Raw genomic sequence first — 20,172 nt, 5'->3', positions numbered from 1 at the left:
AATACCTATTTACGAGATATTAATTTATTTCATTTTTAATCATTTTGTAGAAAAAAAAATTGACAGCTGGCTTGTCTCCGCTAAAAGCACATTGTACAACTCTACCATGATAGAGCAGCCATCGGTGTAAAGTATAAATCGAGCCTCTTTCTTGACGAATTATTTCGGTCACTTCTTGTTAACTTTAATTCAGCTCCACTGAGTAAACGTGAAAGAAGACGTTTACTCAGCCACGTTTTGTTCATGTTAAGTGTGTTTAAATACTCTGCACTCGATTGTGAAAATTATTGCAGAAAAGAATATTTCAGCCTTAAAAACAATCAATTTTTATTGATAACTCAAATCATTATACAGTACTTATTTACAATCGTACATTGTGTACATTTTAAAGCTGCCGTGAATTATTTTCTTTTAAAGAAGCAGGTGTTCCTTTTAAATTGTGTTAATGACTTGCTCCAAACTCAGGTAATCCGAATCCTCTCCAGGCAAACGAGAAAGATCAAAACCTATTCTCTGAAGGTGCCAGCCACGGAGCAAACCTTCTTACCCTCCGAGGTATGTCCTTGATGTCAGCCATGTTGACGAGCACGATCATAGTTGTGAAGTTTTAAGCTCAGAATATGATGCCAAACCACTTATGAGACAGCAGGATGAAAACGCCTTACAAAATGGTTCGTTTTATGGTTGCAGGACACAAAGACCCACCACAGAACAAGTAGAAAAGAACTCCACAAACCAGGTTGGCAAATCATTTTCACCATTTCTCTTTTTCCGAAGCTTCTTCCTTGGAGACGTCCACCTTGAACACCAGGCAGTGAGGACTTCTGCTGCAGTTTGGTTGTCCGTGGCTGCCTAAGGGTTGGATTTGGTAGGGGTCAATAACACAGTGGCATTTCCAAATTTGATTTGCCCATTTTATATGTTTATTGTGAGCTCCGGCTGTTTATTTCTCCTTCACTCACACTCACCATTTATAGGAACGTTTTTACACTGAAATGAAGTGCTTATTCATCAACGGAACCAAAAGTAGACAGCACAGAGATAAGCTTTCCTGAGATGCGTGGAAAGTACAGAAGAGTAGGAGTCATTGAGAATGATCTCCTGTGACAATGGAAGGGAACACAAGCCAAACGCAATGATTGGACGAGCTTCACATGTACGCCAGGCAGCTTACCCCCTTATGTCGTGAATTGTCGAATGTTTCTTGGTTTGGTTCAGCCTTAAACTGAAAGTTACTGTTATAGTTATTTAAAGGTAACTGCTTGCTACCTTTACCCAGAGGCGAAGCCACAACCTCCAGGATCCCATTCTGGTGTCCTCACCGATTGGACACCACTGTACCAACTGCTGACCCATCCAGCCATCCTGATAGTTCTTGAGAAACCTCTGATTATGATTATTTGATTTTTCATAATGTTGAGTAATCGAACCCGAACTTTATTTTGCGGTCTTCTTGAACTTTGACTGTAGTGTACAATTCATATTGATATGACCATCCATACAACTTGTTCCGAAGTTTGCTCATTTCCAAATAACAGCCATGACAATGTATCCTTCAACTTGGACCTTTCGCAGTCCTCTCACTTGATTTTCATTTTGCGTCATTTCAGATCAAAAAGTTTATTGTGGTGAAAAACAAATTTTTTTTTTCATTTTTGTATCAAGTCGACATTTTGTGCGCAAAAGTGTAATTGTTTTGGTATTTTTAAAAACTAATAAGAATAGTGTGGTTATTTTGCATAAATACAGTTGAATAATTCCTGACACTGACAATATTGAACTCGCCATCATCTTACTATAATTAATAACCAAATGTCCGTCCGTCTGTCTGTCCGTCCGTCCGTTCCCAGGTACCGCAAAAACGGCTGAACCGATCGCAACGATATTTTGGGTGGGTAATCCTGGGACCCCCTGGAGTAAAATAGGCTATATTGTTTTTCCAATTTCAGCTTTGGCCTCCAGCATTTTCAGGTTTGCACTCCCGCATAACGTTCGCTTCGCATCGCAGTGCCGGCGAGCACCAACATGGCGGCTGTAAGATTAACGTGTATGTGCATCTGATTACTTGATAAACGTACCAGAGAAAACAAATCGATTGGGCAATGGGCTCTCCAATATTCCATGTGTTCACAGTTTGAATTACGCAACGTTTGTGACGATGTTTTCATTGTGACGATGTTTGTGTTCACGGTAGTGTTTGACGTGACCGTGTGAACGTAATTTCGTAATATTTTTCGTTTTTATTTTCGTAATCGTTTAATGAACGTTTAATGTTTAATGAACGTTTAATGAGCGTAATAATAATGTTTAATGAACGTTTAATGTTTAATGATCACTAAATGAATGAATGAATGTAATGAATAATGCCATGGCGTCGCGTTGGCAGCAGTGACGATATAAAAATGTTTGCCAAGAACTTCAAAGAGAGAAAAGGAACTTTTATCAGCAATGTCGTCTATCCTGAAGTTCTAAGCTGAAGAACAAAATAATTCCATTTTTTCCCCCCAAAGAAAAGCGTACAGTTGATATCAGGATTTGAAACACGATGGAATAATATTTACCGATATGAACAGTGATGTGGTTTTTTTTGAAATTCTAAAAATACTGTTTAGATTTTGATGATTTACGTGTGATATTTAACGGATGTTTATATAAATCGTTTAAATAATCATTCGCGCCTCCCAATTGAAGCACCGCCCTGCGGGCGGGTACCGTTGCTAGTTACTAAAATATGTAATGTTGTGTCTGTCTGTCTGTCTGTCTGTCGTTGATGCATTCAGTTTTTACTGATCCAATCTCAGTCAAACTTGCTAGGGGGAATATAGCTCAGAAGACAAAGGTTGTAGATACTTAGTTTGTCCACACCCCATCCCCTTGGGGTTCTGAAGTTGGTGCTATCGCAAATTCTCTATGTAAATGTGTACCACGTAGAGCCGCTCGCAGTGCTGGTGGCCGGCTCGATGGCGAGTGGCGCTTCAGAGGTCTTCATTGTATAATTGGTTCAATTGAATTGAATTTAAGAGTTAAAGGAATTGTAAGAGAGATCTTAGTTTGCTTTAGACTCAAATGCAAAATATCAGGAAGAATTAATTACCATGTTTTATTGGCTTTTTTGAGGTTCCTCGGGCGAGTGAGGCGTGCTTCGAGCTCTCCACGGCATCGAAGTTTGAGTGTTTTCCCATTCTTGTCTTTGTCAAATTTCCACTGGTTATTTTGCTGTGTACGTGTTATTGTGTGTTTCTAGTTGGTGTTGGTTTGTGGTTCGTGCAAACTTGTGTGTAGTTAATCGTTTTCTGAGTCGTACCTCGTGCGCGGCCTGGTGACTTGGGGCTTCCCTCCCCCGTCGGTGTTTTGTCGGTTTGGGTTATTTCCTTCGCTGTATTGCTTGTTTCTTTTATTTTGTTTTCTCCCCCTCACCTCACCTCCCTAGACAAATAATTCTATATTGATTCTTTCTCTCCTCCCGGACACGTGCTTGTTCGCTCTCCTCCTCGTCTCGGCTTGTGCCCCGCCCCCTGTATCTCGTTTTCTTCCGCCTCTGCTCCTTCTTTCTCAAATCCACGTTCTCGCTTGGAGACTTTTCCCGGATTGTTTTTTCATCGTTCTGTTTGGATATTGTTGGAATATGTTTAAACCGCAGCCGTGATGCTGACGCCTCCCCCCCCCCCCCCCCCCCCCAGAATTTACATGTTTTAAACGTTTCCCAGTGTGTACCCTGGTCAGAATAGGTACACCGTATCCCTGCGTGTCGTAAGAGACGACTAAGAGGGTTGGCGTCAGGAAGGGCATCCGGCCATAAAAACATTGCCTCAAAAAGAGAACCATGACAATCACAAGTACATATGGGCAGGGTGCAGCCCGAAGTGGAGATCGGTTTCTGAGGTTTGGGACATGGAATGTGGGGACAATGACAGGGAGATCAGGAGAAGTGGTGGAAGTATTGGTCAGAAGAAGAGTGGACATATGTTGTGTGCAAGAGACGAGATGGAAGGGAAGTGGTGTGAGAATGGTGAAGGGTAGGCAGGGACAGAAATACAAGTTTGTGTGGCAAGGGTGCCCGGAGGGCGTGAATGGTGTTGGTGTCCTGTTTTCTGAGGAGTTTGTAGACAGTGTGGTGAGTGTGACTAGAGTGAGTGATAGGTTGATGATGGTGAAAATGATGATTGGAAAGCTCTTGGTGAACGTCATCTCGGGATATGCTCCGCAGGTTGGTCGAAGCGATGAAGAGAAGGACAAGTTCTGGTGTGCGATAGAGAAGCTGATGGAAAACGTGAAAGATGAGGAAGTTGTTGTGGTGGGAGGAGACCTGAATGGACATGTGGGAAGGAGTATGGATGGTTTTGAGGGAGTTCATGGGGGTTATGGATATGGTGTGAGAAATGGAGAAGGTGAAAGGATTTTGGAGTTTGCTGATGGAGCTGATTTGTTGATTTGTAATACTCAGTTCCAGAAAGAGGACAATAAGCTTGTTACATACACGTCAGGTGGGTCGACGACAACCGTTGACTACCTGATGGTGCGTCGGCGAGATAGGGGGCACCTCCGGGACACAAAGGTGATCCCGGGGGAGGAGGCTGTTTCACAGCACCACTTGGTTGTCTGCGACATAAGGGTGAAAGGTGCGAGGAGAGCTCGGCGGGTGAAGTACCAACCGAGAATGAAGGTGTGGAGGTTGAAAGAGGTGACAGTAAGGGAGGCATTAAAAGAGAGGCTGAGTAGGGTAGAGGATGATGTGGTTGAGCTTGAAAGTGGTTGGATGTCAATGAAAGCTAGTCTGTTGGGAGCCGTTGGTGAGGTATGTGGATGGACAAAAGGACCACCGAGGCACTCGGAAACATGGTGGTGGGATGTTGCGGTTGGAAAGAGGATTGACGAGAAGAGGAAGAAGTTCAAAGAGTGGCAGAAGGCGAAGGGTACGGGAGCAGAAACAGCAGAGCATGAAAGTTATAAGGCAGCCAGGAAGGCTGCAAAGAAAGAGGTAGCAAAGGCGCAGGAGGCATGTAGGAAAATGTTCGGAGAACGCTTGGATTCGGAAGAGGGTCAGAAAGCAGTATTCAGGATTGCAAAGCAGATAGCGAAAGAGAGGTGTGATGTGATGGGGGTGAGTTGCTTGAAGGATGAAGTGGGACAAATCGTTGTCGACCCAGATGGAATTAAAGGAAGATGGAAAAGCTATATGGAAATGCTGTTGAATACAGAGAATGAATGGGATGGCAACATAGAGAGTAACCCAGTTTTAGGACCGGCAGAGAAGATAACTGAGAAGGAAGTTGAGGAAGTGATAAAAGCAATGAAGAGTGGAAAAGCGGGAGGGCCGACGGGAGTTGTGGGAGATATGTTGAAGGCAGCAGGAAGTTGGGGTGTGAAGAGAATGACAGAGATCTGTAATCTGGTGGTGAAAGAAGGCCGCATTCCAGTGGTTTGGGAACTGAGTACCCTCGTCCCTCTATACAAGGGGAAAGGTGACCCTCTGGAGTGTGGCTCGTACCGAGCGATAAAGTTATTGGAGCATGGAATGAAGGTATTGGAAAGGGTGTTGGAGAGGAGGATAAGGAAGAATGTGAAGATCGACGAAATGCAGTTTGGATTTATGCCAGGAAGAGGAACGACAGATGCGCTTTTCATTGTGAGGCAGTTGCAGGAGAAGTACATGGATAAGAGGAAGAAGTTGTTTTTTGGGTTTGTTGATCTGGAGAAAGCATTCGATAGGGTTCCACGCAAAGTATTGACATGGGCATTGAGGAAGTTAGGAGTGGAGGAATGGTTGATCAGAGTAGTGATGGCAATGTACAAAAGAGCACGCACAGCTGTAAGGACGAAGGACGGGAACAGTGGTGAGTTTGAGGTGAAGGTGGGAGTGCATCAGGGGTCGGTACTAAGTCCACTACTATTTGTAGCTGTGATGGAGGTGCTGGCTCGGACCGTAAAGGAGGGTTTACCGTGGGAGTTGTATGCAGATGATCTGGTGTTGATTGCGGAAAGTATGGATGGACTGAAGGAAAAGATGAACAAGTGGAAGGAATGTATGGAGACAAAAGGTCTGAAGGTGAATATCGGAAAGACAAAGGTGATGGCAAGTGGTAAAGCATGTGGTGAGGTGGAAAGAACTGGGAAGTGGCCGTGTGCTGTGTGCAGGAAGGGTGTCGGAGTGAACTCCATTCAATGTACAATGTGTGCTGAGTGGGTTCATCAAAAATGTAGTGGTCTGAGAGGGTCATTAACCAGTGTGGCAGCTACATTCAAATGTAAGGTGTGCACAGAGGGAGCTGCAGATGGAGGAAATGTTGAGTTGGATCTTGGAGACGGCGTGAAGCTGGAAGGTGTGAAAACATTTTGCTACCTCGGAGACATGCTGAATGGAGAAGGTGGATCAGACTCGGCAACGGTTGCTCGAGTGAGATGTGCATGGAAGAAGTTTCGGGAACTGAGTGGCGTGCTGATGAGGAGGAGAGTGTCGCTGAAGCTGAAGGGAAAGGTGTATGCTGCATGTGTGAGAAGTGTTATGATTTATGGGAGCGAGACATGGGTAATGAACGTAGAGCAGCAACGAAGGCTGGAAAGGGTGGAAATGCGAATGGTTCGATGGATGTGCGGAGTATCGTTGAGAGAGAGGAAGACAAATGATAAATTGCAAAAGATGATGGGAATATTGCCTGTGATTGATGCTGTGAAGAGGAACAGGTTGAGATGGTTTGGTCATGTATTGAGGAAGGATGAAAGTGACTGGTTGAGAAGAGTGATGGAAGTTAATGCAGAAGGAAGTAGAGGACGGGGAAGACCGAGAAAGACTTGGCTAAAGATGGTGGAAGAAGAAATGCGGGCAAGGGGGTTAACAAGGAGAGATGCAGAAAATAGGGCAAAATGGAGAAGATTGTCATGGGGACCGCAAGGCTAACCCCCGCTCTAGCAGGGAACATGGCCTTAAAATGCATGTTGTTGTTATTGGCTTTTTTGCCTTGGAGAGATGCCCTGTTGAGGTGCACACAGAGAGCAGCTTGAGCGTCGTTCCACGTTATTGCGGCGTTTTTCCCAAGGGTGCTTTTGATCGTAAAAGTAACAACAATGACACTCGGCAAAGTGCATAACTCCACCAAGCTGAACAGTTTACGTTTTGTATCTGATAGGCCGGATGTGCATCTCGAATCGGCTTGTCCTTGTCACCTGCCCACCTCATCCACCTTTTTTTTTGGCATAATCCATCCACAACTTTTTGAAACACCGCGTGTTATATCGTTTTTGACCCTATCACTCAATGGTAAAGAATCAAAATTTTTTTATTGGATCCGGATCATCTAATCGAATCTTCCTTGTCACACACCCCACGTTTGCAAGTCTAAATTATCCGAAAACCTAACTTTGTCCAAATCCATCCACAACTTATTAACATATCCTGCTCACAGACAGACAAACAAAGGTGTGAAAACATAACCTCTGTCCACCTGAGGTGGTGGAGGTAATAATGATTCTAGCATAATAATATATTAACATTAATTATAGAAATAATAATTGGCAATAATAACAAGGATAATAACATGATTTCCCCCATCTCTCTGGCTATTCCCGTAGTGTGTGGGTGTTTCTAGTGCCCTAAATATACTGAACATCAAAAGAAACTTATCACTTTCATTTTTTGAAATATGCAGCTTTACAAACACGTTTCTTCAATTCTAATGGCTGATTATATAACAGGAACTTTACTTCAATCTCCTGGTTGATCAACAATGGCATGCTTGAGTGGTTCTGTATAGCGATCTTTCCCTTTAAATAATGACCCTCATAATGAAATCCTTCAGTTCTCGTGGTTAGAAATTCATTTACTGCTGTTTATAGTCACTGGAGGCTTCTGACAGGGAAAACAACAAGCAAATTCAGATGCCACGCCTGACATCTGAACAACGTTTAAGGGTAATTGAATGCTTGAGGCTGGTGTAAGCCAGCAAACAATTGCCCAACGTCTTGGTTGCTCACAGCCTGCAATTTCCAACCTGGCCAGGTGTTACGGTGAAACTGGAACTGTGAATGATGGTCCACGAAGAGGAAGACCACGGGTAACCACCCCAAACCAAGACCGCTGGATTGTGCTGCAGCATCTTTGTGATCGTTTCCGCCCTGCGATGCAAACAGCTGCAGTGACAAAAGGTCGCCACAACAACCGCATCAGTGTCTCTACTGTGCGGCGGCGCTTGAGAAGTCGGGCCTGGTGGCAAGACGTCCTTGCAGAGGTCCAGTGTTGAACGCAGTGCATCAGCAGAACAGACTAAGATGGTGTCTGCAGCATCGCCGCTGGACACAGAAACAGTGGAGGGCAGTCTTGTTCAGCGATGAGTCCACATTTTGCCTCTATGCTACTGATGGGCGTCAACGGGTATGGTGCAGAGGTGGGGAAAGGTATGCATCATGCTGTATTCGCCAGATCAATCATTGGGGAGGACCCAGTGTGATGCTATGAGCCGGCATTTCCACCTGTTTCAGGACACATCTGGTCGTCATCAAAGGCCATCTCACTAGTCAGCATTATGTCAATGAAGTTTTGAGACCTCATCTGCTGCCATTTTTCCAGGCTTATCCTGGCATCGCAGTTTTCCAGCAGGACAACGCTCGACCCCATGCTGCTTGCCTGACCACCAACTTCCTCGAGGAACAGGGTGTTGAAGTGATGCCTTGGATGCCGTATTCCCCTGACCTCAATCCCATTGAGCATTTATGGGATGAGGTTGGTCGACGTCTTGCATCGAGGAGATCAACGGCTGTCAATCGGCAAATGCTCATTCAAGGCTTGCAGGAGGAATGGGACAGACTTCCCCAGGACCGCATCAAACGCCTGGTACAGAGCATGCATCGGAGGTGTACAGCCTGCATCACAGCTCAGGGAGGACACACACGAAATTGAGGACTGCTGTCATTCTGTCCTTAACTGTTAGGAGTGTTGTGTCCATTCCTGTGTCATTTTGTTTTGACTGTATTCAGGTGCGTGCCTTTGTGTTGCAGTGCAGTGACTTTTGTTGCACCACCCCTTGTGATGTTCATGCTTTTTGCTTTTTGTGATTGAGGCAACCTCTTGTTTATTGACATGTGTTTAGTGAAGAAAGCTGAACTTTACCTCTGTGTTGAAATATTTTTCATTTTTGCGTGGACGATTTCAATGAGTGTCCTAAAGATTTGATGTTTCTTTTGATGTTGAGTATATACACTACCGGTCAAAAGTTTTGAACACCTCAATTTTTTCAGTTTTTATTGAAATTTACGCAGTTTAATGTCTCAATGTACTCTGAAATTAAGCATAGAACAAATAAACAATTGGAGATAAAAAGAAATCATAGAATCATTTTGTTTAACAAAATGTAATTTAAATTTTTGACTCCGCAAAGTAGCCACCTTTTGCAGATATAACCGCCGAACACACTCGTGGCATTCTTTCTGCAATGGAGATCAAATATTGTTCGGGAAGTTCTTCCCAACACTTGCAGAAGTACCCACAAATGTGTTGCACTTGTAGGTTGTTTTGTTTTCGCCCTTCTGTCCAGTTCATCCCAAACCAGCTCGATGGGGTTTAAGTCTGGAGACTGTGCTGGCCATTCCATGATTTGAAGCCTACCGTCTTGTTCTTTTCCTCGAAGGTAGTTTTGACATAGCCTGGAGGTGTGTTTAGGGTCATTATCCTGCTGTAGGATGAACCCCTGACCAACTAGGCATATACCAGAGGGTATTGCATGGTGCTGCAAAATGCTGTGGTAGCCCTTTTGGTTCAGGGTGCCAGTCAATCTGTGCAAGTCGCCGACTCTGGATCCAGCAAAAGAGCCCCAGACCATCACGCTTCCTCCCCCATGTTTGACAGTTGGTTTCACACACTGAGGAACCATCCTTTCGCCTACTCGACGGCGTACAAAAACCCTGCTTGATGAACCAAAGATTTCAAATTTTGATTCATCGGTCCATAAGACCTTCTTCCAGGCTTCAGTAGTCCACTGGCGGTGCTTCATGGCCCAGGCAAGCCTCTTTTTCTTATTTTGCCATCTTAGCAATGGCTTTCTTACTGCCACTCGACCTGTCAAACCTGCAGCTCGAAGTCTTCTCTTCACAGTTGGAACTGAGACTTGCTTACTTCGAGCAGTGTTAAGCTGTGCTTGAAGATGTTGTCCTGTGAGCCGCCTATCACGCAAGCTGTTGACTCTCAGAAACTTGTCTTCTGATTCTGTTGTGGCTTTGGGTCTGCCAGACCTCTTCCTGTCAGAGTTTCCTCCAGTTTCCAATATACGACTTCCTGCAGTGCAATATTGTCCAAATAATGCTTTATTTGGACATCTGTCCAAATGTAATAACAGTCTGTTCCAATACTGCTTTTATACAGACAGGGGGTTTGTGATCAAGTAATCAGCAGAGGTTGGGACACCTGTAGGAATTATTTGCATCAACTTTCAAGGCTTAATTTACTTACATTGCTGCAGAACAGCTGTAAGTTGTTAACCCATTACTTGTTCCCTCAAGAAGGCCTTTTTTACAATATAACTGTGCAATTTACATTATTTTCCCGTTTTTGCTAACCTAAACTTTTTTTTTTAACCTCGAGCAGTTTACTGCTTACCTTTGTACCATTTCAGGTTATTCACTGGACTTGAATTGTTTAAATTTCAATAAAAACTGGAAAAATTGAGGTGTTCCAAAACTTTTGACCGGTAGTGTATATATATATATATATTCTGGAATGGAGGTGTGCGCAGTAGTTTGAGGCTCACCTGCAAGATGCATTGAAAGGAATTGTGTTTTGTCTTTGGGATTTTCAAAGAGATTGAAGTGGCCATTGCAAGATACAGAAGTGTAACTGATGAAGAAGAAACCTCAACAACCTTGGAAGGCATCAAGATTATCTCGTGTGCTCTCAGAATAATCCTTTACTTTGAAGTTGATGTCACAGTGACCTATGCTGCATTTTTGATTACATTTGTGGAATAAGGTGTTGCAGCATTTCCTGCATATCATCATCTTGTACCTCCTTGTGCTTTAATCACATTCCAGACTCTTGCTCGAACATTTGTTACCACTTTTGATGTGATGGAGAGGGAATGGGTGCGAGTGAGCCCAAACTTTGCATGCATTTTTCTCGACCTCCAAGAGGGTGCATCGATGGAAACTGGGTGGTTGGGTGTTTTTGAAGATCATTTATGTCAACAGGCTTACCTTTCGTCAGCCTGCATTCTGGTTGCTCAGCTTGGGGTCTTAATTCCACCATTTTGTACACTTAACTCAAGTGTGCCTTGCCTCAGAACCTCAGAACTCAAGTATGCCTTTTTTCCTCGCTCCCACTCCCCTCCTTGCACCACCCCTCCCTCACGGAGTGTACAGCATAGCGACATGTGGTGAGGATTCACTCTCACCCCATCCATTCTCCCCCTTACCCTCTCTCTCTCTCTCTCTCCCTCCCCCACCCCCCTCTCTCTCTCTCTCTCTCTCTATCTCTCTCTCTCTCTCTCTCTCTCTCTCTCTCTCTCTCTCTCTCTCTCTTTCCCTCGCTCCCACTCCTCTCCTTGCACCACCCCTCCCTCCAATAGTGTACAGCATAGTGACATGTGGTGAGGCTTCGTTCTCCCCCATCCTTTCTCCCTCCCTTCTCTCTCCTTCCCTCTTTCTCTACCCTCCACACCTATCCCATCCTTTCTCCCCTCCCTCCTCCTCCCCATCCCTTCTCCCCTCCCCATTGCTTCCCCTCCACATCTACCTCCCCGCTCCATCTCCCTCCCCCTCTCCTTCCTCTCACCACCCCTCACTCCTGGAGTGTACAGCATAGTGACATGTAGTGAGGCTTCACTCTCCCCCTCCTTTCTGCCTCCCGTCTCTCAACTCCCTTTCCCTCTTTCTGCCTCCCACCATCACCTTTCCCCCCACTCTCCTCCTCTCCATCCCCTCTCCCTTCCACATCGCTTCCAATTCCCTCCACCTCTCCCTCTCTCCTCTCTCCTCCCTCCTCTCTCCTCTCTCTCTCTCACCCCTTCTCTTTATATTCCTGTCACGAAGAGACTCCTTTACCCGGTAATGCCGGGTACCCCTGTTGGTACTACATAAAGGAGATTTTATAAACTTGTGCTGTATAGGGATTACCACCATTTTTATTCTCATTATTATGATAATAATCTGTATTATACTAAGAATTTGCAATTGATTCACGAGCTTTGACACCAAAACAAATTTTTATTACGGAGCGTGGACGTCAAAAGGCTACATATATATATATATATATCGAACAAACAGTTTCAAAGGCTAACCCCCGCTCCTGCAGGGAAAATGGCCTTAAAATGCATGTTGTTGTGTTGTTGTAAACAGTTTCAAATGGAGCACTGCACCGCCATGAGAGCATTTAAATTGCATCAGATGTGGCAATAAGTGTGAATTGTTGCTCCCTGCTTGCTGCGGCGATCCCTACCCTGCTTACGATCCCATGTGGCCATGGGCAACTCGCTAATTACACATAAACAGACATTATGATCCTGATAAGTGTTGCACCAGGAAGTTAATTTCATTATTATGACCTCCACCAATGAAGGTGGAAGGAGATTATGTTTTAACCCTTGTCTGTTTGTCTGTGAACAGGATATCTCAAAAAGTTGTGGACGGATTCGGATGAAATTTGGTGGAGAGGATTGTTGTGTGACAAGGAAGAATTGATTCGATTTCGGTGAAGATGATACTGGAATTTTAAAAGTGATTCTTCACCATTGAGAGATGAGGCCAAACACAATATATAGCACGATATCTCAAAAGGTTGTGGACAAGTTATGACAAAACTTTGTGGATGACCTGGTTAGGTGACAAGAACAAGCCGATTATATTTTGGTTCACGTCTGGATACAGATCCAGTTTATCATTGGGATACAAAACGTGAACTGTTCAGCCTGGTGGAGGTATGCTCTCTACCGAGTGCCAGTCTAGTTAACCTTGTTTCCCGAAGAGTATCACAGTCAGTCCTCCAATTGATACCAGGATCAAAATAGCAACAAGCAGCCATATCAACAAGATCAGACTTGAACATATTAATTTCTAGGCACTTATTGGTCAATACTAACTCCGAGGGCCTTTCACTCACTCACCGCAGGCAGGTTGGTGGTCTTTCTGTCTTCTACCGACTCCTCTCCGGCCTTGCCCCCCCCCAGCTCTGTCTGTGCTCTGTCCCCCAAATATTCCGACAGGTCGCACAAGATCTGCCTGCAACCCTCTTATGGTTAAACTGCCAAAATCAAGACTCTCTGCTCACCTTCACTCCTTCATTCCTCTTTACTCCCGCCTCTGGAACAAACTCCCTCACTCTCTTCAATCCCACTCCTCCCTCCAGGTCTTTAAAACGGCTGTTCACCACCATCTCTTATCTTCCCCCATCCAAAACCTTGATCTCTTCTACCCCCGTGAATTCACCCCAGATCCACATTTTTTTTGAAATTCCGACTTCTTTCCTGGAAGTTCTAGCAGTGTCCATGTGTTTTATACAAACCGACCCCCCCCCCCCACCCCCCCCGCCTTCCCATGCCTCCTCCCCCAAAGCACTCTCCCTCCCACGGATCTTCCGTTTTCTCTGTTCTCTGCTGTTGTACTTGTGTGCTTCCCTCTCTCTCCCCATCTTGTCTCCCACTCCCTTTATTGTACGTTTTGTGTGTCCGTTTTTTGTCGGTTTCTTTTGTGATTGATGTTAGCTCTTACACGAGCCTCGATCTTGTATACAAAAATAATAATAAAATACGGTACTGTACTTACATTTGCTCTCTGATGAAGATTCATTTTCCTCCACTGCAGTCAAGTCCACACTTTCTTTGGTCTTCATGATTACATCACTGAAGGTCTTACTTGACTGAGAACAGGCTACTGTGCTTTCCTCTACAAAAGCACAGTTTGTATGGGCACTTGGGTCGTCAGAAGACGAACTCGTGGTTGGAGCAGCTTCCACATTCTGCTCGAGGTTCTCTGCTGTCGTCTCATCATCACGTACCTTGTGGAAACAAAAAACAAGCACAACCAGCAGTGAAAATGGGTTAAGAAGGTTTAAAGAGGGCAAGCAATTGCTTCACCCTGCTTTACGCCTCTCGTGTGGGGTAATTAAGTGCAAAAGTGTCAAGCCCCCAAGAAGGTTGCTATCCCCCTTAGCTGGGCATGCAAATTAGTAGTAGCAGTTAGAATCATCATCCTTTTACATTAGAGTGAGGAATAGAAAGAACTTTGACTTATACTAGACACAAGCTGAATGAAACAGCAAGAAGAATAAGGGGGAAGTGTGGATGATGGACCAAAAAGGAACAAACCAACCAACAACTTATCATATGAAAGGAGGTGAGGTAGAGTGAAAAAACCACAACTACAATCAGCACTCGGTAGAGCGCATACCTCCGCCAGCAAAAACCACAACTAGAATCAGCACTCGGTAGAGCGTAAACCTCCGCCAGGAAAAACCACAACTAGAACCAGCACTCGGTAGCGGGCATATCTCCGCCAGGAAAAAACACAACTAGAATCAGCACTCAGTAGAGCGCATACCACCGCCAGGGAAAACCACAACTAGAATCAGCACTCGGTAGAGCGCATACGTCCACTAGGAAAAACCACAACTAGAATCAGCACTCAGTAGAGTGCATACCTCCGCCAGGAAAAAACACTATTAGAACCAGCACTCAGTAGAGGGCATACGTCCGCCAGGAAAAACCACAATTAGAACCAGCACTCAGTAGAGGGCATACCTCCGCCAGGAAATAACACAACTAGAACCAGCACTCAGTAGAGGGCATACCTCCGCCAGGAAAAAACACAACTAGAACCAGCACTCAGTAGAGGGCATACCTCCGCCAGGAAAAAACACAATTAGAATCAGCACTCAGTAGAGTGCATACCTCCGCCAGGAAAAAACACAATTAGAACCAGCACTCAGTAGAGGGCATACGTCCGCCAGGAAAAACCACAATTAGAACCAGCACTCAGTAGAGGGCATACCTCCGCCAGGAAAAAACACAACTAGAACCAGCACTCAGTAGAGGGCATACCTCCGCCAGGAAAAAACACAACTAGAACCAGCACTCAGTAGAGGGTATACCTCCGCCAGGAAAAAACACAATTAGAACCAGCACTCAGTAGAGGGCATACCTCCGCCAGGAAAAAACACAACTAGAACCAGCACTCAGTAGAGGGCATACCTCCGCCAGGAAAAAACACAACTAGAACCAGCACTCAGTAGAGGGCATACCTCCGCCAGGAAAAAACACAACTAGAACCAGCACTCAGTAGAGTGCATACCTCCGCCAGGAAAAACCACAACTAGAATCAGCACTCGGTAGAGCGCATACCTCCACCAGGAAAAACCACAATTAGAACCAGCACTCAGTAGAGGGCATACCTCCGCCAGGAAAAAACACAACTAGAACCAGCACTCAGTAGAGTGCATATCTCCGCCAGGAAAAATCACAACTAGAATCAGCACTCGGTAGAGCGCATACCTCCGCCAGGAAAAAACACAACTAGAACCAGCACTCGGTAGAGGGCATACCTCCACCAGGAAAAACCACAACTAGAATCAGCACTCGGTAGAGCGCATACCTCCGCCAGGAAAAAACACAATTAGAACCAGCACTCGGTAGAGGGCATACCTCCACCAGGAAAAACCACAACTAGAATCAGCACTCGGTAGAGCGCATACCTGCGCCAGGAAAAAACACAACTAGAACCAGCACTCGGTAGAGGGCATACCTCCACCAGGAAAAACCACAACTAGAAGCAGCACTCGGTAGAGCGCATACCTACGCCAGGAAAAAAACACAACTAGAACCAGCACTCGGTAGAGTGCATACCTCCACCAGGAAAAACCACAACTAGAATCAGCACTCGGTAGAGCGCATACCTGCGCCAGGAAAAAACACAACTAGAACCAGCACTCGGTAGAGGGCATACCTCCACCAGGAAAAACCACAACTAGAAGCAGCACTCGGTAGAGCGCATACCTACGCCAGGAAAAAAACACAACTAGAACCAGCACTCGGTAGAGGGCATACCTCCGCCAGGCTGAACTGTTTATGTTTGTATCCCAATGATAGGCCGGATCTGGACCTGAACCAAGACCTAATTGATCTAACCTAACAAACGCATCCACCTAGTTTTGTCATAATGCATCCACACCTTTTTGAAATATTGTGCTCTATATCGTTTTTGGCCCAATCACTCAATAGTGAAGAATCACTTGTGAAATTGAAAAAAATTCTCGTATCCGGATCTGTGTTCGGATCTTCACCAAAATCGAAATAATTTGTCCACGTCACACAACCAACCTGTCCACCAAGTTTCGTCCGATTCCGTCCACAGTTTTTTGAGATATCGCGCTATACATCGTTTTTGCCCTATCACTTGAAAATACATTCTCAGATCCAGATCTGGATCTAGACCTTCACCAAAATCTAATCATTTCGTCCACGTCAAATACCCAACATCTCCACCAAATTTCGTCCGAATCTGTCCACAACTTTTTGAGATATCCTGTTCACAGTCAGACAGACAAACAGCAGTAAATGGGGTGAAAACATAACCTCTGCCCACCTTTGGTGGAGGAGGTAATAACCTCCAAAAGGGGGAGCTTAAGAATGAGGTAATTTGGGGTTGAAGAGTTCAAGAGTATGGATGGGAGATGACCTGAGGAAGTGGTGAACAGCTGGATTGAAGCCCTGGAGAGAAGAATGGAATTGAATAGACTGAGGAAGTTGGTTCCACAGGTCAGAGAGAGGAGGAATAAATGAGTGGAGGTGAGCAGTGGGCCTGGATTGTGGGAGTTTAACAAGAAGAGGGTAACTGGCACACCTTTTGCGCCTTGGAGAAGCCTGGGTGGGACAGAGCCAAGAGAGGGCAGAGTTTGCACAACCATAAAGGAGGCGGTAGATTACAGAGAAGCCACCAACTTGTCTGTGATGCGAAAGTAATAGGCCTAAGCACTCAGCTTTGTCGTAGGAGATCCTGATTATTTTGAAGGCCTTGCTTTCCACGGCATTGAAGGCAGGGTGTGAGGCAGGGAGCAGTACTCCATCGAGCTGGAAATTAAGGCTTCCTAGGTCGTCAAACGTCGATTGGCCAAGAAAAGATCTTGCACGACGAAGGATGCCTGGTCGACGGGTGGCTTTGGAGGCCATCTTGGAAATACGGCCTGCCCAAGAAAGATCGTGGCCCAAAGGCCCAAACGTTTGAGTGACTTAACCTCTTTCAGGGTTTTGTTTTACGAAGTAGATGGGAGCGTTTGCCAGACGGTCCTTTGGGAGAGACAGGGTGAGTGTGTGGGATTTCTCGGGGTTGAAAGACGTATTCCAAGTGGTGGACCAGCATTGGCAATGAAGAGCCTTTGTAAAAGCCAGAGAGCCTGGAAAAACATACAAAACCTTTGCTTTGTGTGTGCAAAGTTCCTTCTTGGAAATGACACCATTAACTGGAGATCAGAGTTCAGGTGATGTGCTGAGCATTCCAGTTCTTTATTTCTCTTGTTTGGTTCAAACAACCTGCTGGGTGGTTTACTCACGCACAGCATTGTTAAGGTCGTCAGAAACCAAGGGGTTTGTACAAACAAATTGCTCGACCTAAATGTGGTACTGAAACTCGGCAAGAAGAATATGGCCATCCCAAATGATTTATATGGACAATGTCAGGACATCGGTGCTACGCTCAACTATTTGAGCACGTACCCACAATGAAATATACCTATGTAGTAGCCTCCTCCCTCCCACCCCATCCCTATCTTCTGCTTCATCACTAAAAAAAAATCAGGGAAAATAATAAAAGTAAAATGTTTAAAATATATAAACAATGGTGTTGTGTACATATGCACTCTCCCTCAACAACTATCTGGACCACATACACTCACCAGATGAAACTCCTTTCCTAATCATGCGTATGTAATAAATGGATGGTTCAACATACGATAATACCCCCAAATGAGTAAACTTGCAGCAGTTTTATGATAGACTAGCAGAAGTACCCGGCATTGCCGGGCGGGGGAGGGGAGGGGGGAGGGGAGGGGAGAAGAGGGGGGGGAGGGGAGAAGAGGGGGAGGGGGAGAGGTGGGGGGGGAGGGGGAGGGGGAGAGGGGAGAAGAGGGGGGATGGGGAGGGTGAGGGATGGGAGGGGGAGGGGGGGTGGGAGGGATGGGAGGGGGGTGGGAGGGATGGGAGGGGGATGGGAGGGATGGGGGAGGGGGGGAGGGGATACCCCCAAATGAGTAAACTTGCAGCAGTTTTATGATAGATAATAATATATGGTAACTGTTTTACAGTGATTCTATGGTTCATGGTGGACCTTGAACATAAATTACATCAAAGACAAATATATTGGGGCACATCATCTGCTCTTCGGGCAATTGAGAGCAGAATCAACATTGTACGTGACATTTGAACATGCGATCCCAGAATTGTGAGCTACGTGCTCAGATGGCAGCACAAAATAAGCTAAAGCCATAATACTGAAATAATTTGAAATGAAAGGTTCATCAGATAAGTTTAGAATCTCAATTAACGTGACCTGGGCAGACAATTGATTGATGTGCACAATGAGTGTAACACACACATAGTATAAATAATTAGCATGTTCTTCGGAGAAGACGTACAAGTGCTAAACATCAGGAACTTGGTAACATGAGAGAAGCTTCTCGACATTTGCAGACTTCTACTACAGTAGTTATCTAACTACTGCATAACAATGAAGGCCTTCAAAGACGAGGCAACTGTTTGACTTTTTTGACATCAACTCCCAATGTCCATATAAACACAACTCCCACTTTGACCTTTCTATCCAATTTGGTGTCAGAACAATCACAAAGGAGCTCTTTGTTCAGAGGAAAAGGGGAATGACAGAGCAGTGTGAAACCACATGCTTCATCACTTATTTAATGCTCCTCATTCCCTCTTCAATGGCACAATGTTCCTTTTCACCTTCCGTGTGAACAACCCACTACCCCAACCCTAATCCAAAAGCCCTAACCATAATTCCAGAATTCTATAAACCATAATTCCAAAACCCTAACCCAATCTCAAAAACCCTGACCCTAGTCCTAATACCCAAAATCCTACACCCAAAACCCAAACTTGAGCCCTAACACCCAAACCCTAATCCCAATCCCAAAACACAAACCCTAGCCCTAATACCCAAAATGCTAATCTCAAACCCTAACCCAATCCCAAAACCATAATCACAATCGCAAAACCCTAACCCTAATCCAAAAGCCTGAACCCAATCCCTAAACCTTAATCCAAAAACTCAAACCATAGCCCTAATATCCAAAACTCAAACCATAGCCCTAATATCCAAAACCCAAACCCTAGTCCTAATACCCAAAATCCTACACCCAAAACCCAAACTCGAGCCCTAACACCCAAACCCTAATCCCAATCCCAAAACACAAACCCTAGCCCTAATACCCAAAATGCTAATCTCAAACCCTAACCCAATCCCAAAACCATAATCGCAATCACAAAACCCTGAACCCAATCCCCAAACCTTAATCACAAAACTCAAACCATAGCCCGAATATCCAAAACCCAAAACCCTAGCCCTAATACCCCAAACCCTACACCGAATACCCAAAACCCTAGCCTTCACACCCAAAACCCTGACTACAAGACTCAAACTCAATCCTATGATCCTAATCCCAAAATCTAAACCCAATCCCTTAATGCCAAATCCTTTCACTTCTGAAGTACAAAGCCTTTCTCATTCTTGTTTGTATTACACACAGATGGGTACAGGCAATGCTGAAACGAAGTCCTGATTTTAACGTCTCATTACAATCTATATCAAAGTTTCAACACTTCATGAGATAATCACACAACTAGTACGATGAGCTAACAGAAAAGTAACATGAAGATCGAGACAACCGTATTAGAGTTGGTTTTGGCGATGCTTTGATTCCGACAGCAAAACAAAAATGTCCAATAACGGAGAAACGTGGAATGAAGCATTCACAAAAATCACACCAAAATCGATGATACCTTGTTACAAGTCTTGTGACCTCACGGTGATCAGAAAATCACACCAAAATCGATGATACCTTGTTACAAGTCTTGTGACCTCACGGTGATCAGAAAATCACACCAAAATCGATGATACCTTGTTACAAGTCTTGTGACCTCACGGTGATCACAAAATCACACCAATACCTTGTTACAAGTCTTGTGACCTCATGGT

At 44.9% G+C, this 20,172-nt stretch overlaps 1 protein-coding gene across 2 annotated transcripts in view; it reads right to left on the bottom strand.

The window, feature by feature from the left end:
* Nucleotides 1-310: 310 nt before the first annotated feature.
* Nucleotides 311-20,172, bottom strand: part of LOC137437973 (RING finger protein 150) — an 89,214-nt gene continuing 69,352 nt past the window's right edge. For both annotated transcript variants that reach the window (XM_068132779.2, XM_078766732.1), the window contains exons 6-7: nt 13,738-13,969; nt 311-852 (exon numbers count right to left, since the gene is read on the bottom strand). In XM_068132779.2, the coding sequence (XP_067988880.1) occupies nt 755-852; nt 13,738-13,969 (330 nt within the window). In that variant the 3' untranslated portion in view covers nt 311-754. The remainder of the gene's footprint in view (nt 853-13,737; nt 13,970-20,172) is intronic.

The sequence above is a fragment of the Myxine glutinosa genome, chromosome 12 (genome assembly GCF_964187855.1).
Source record: "Myxine glutinosa chromosome 12, kmMyxGlut1.1, whole genome shotgun sequence".
NCBI classification, from domain to species: Eukaryota; Metazoa; Chordata; class Myxini; order Myxiniformes; family Myxinidae; genus Myxine; species Myxine glutinosa.
This window is presented reverse-complemented; position numbering and strand designations above follow the sequence as displayed.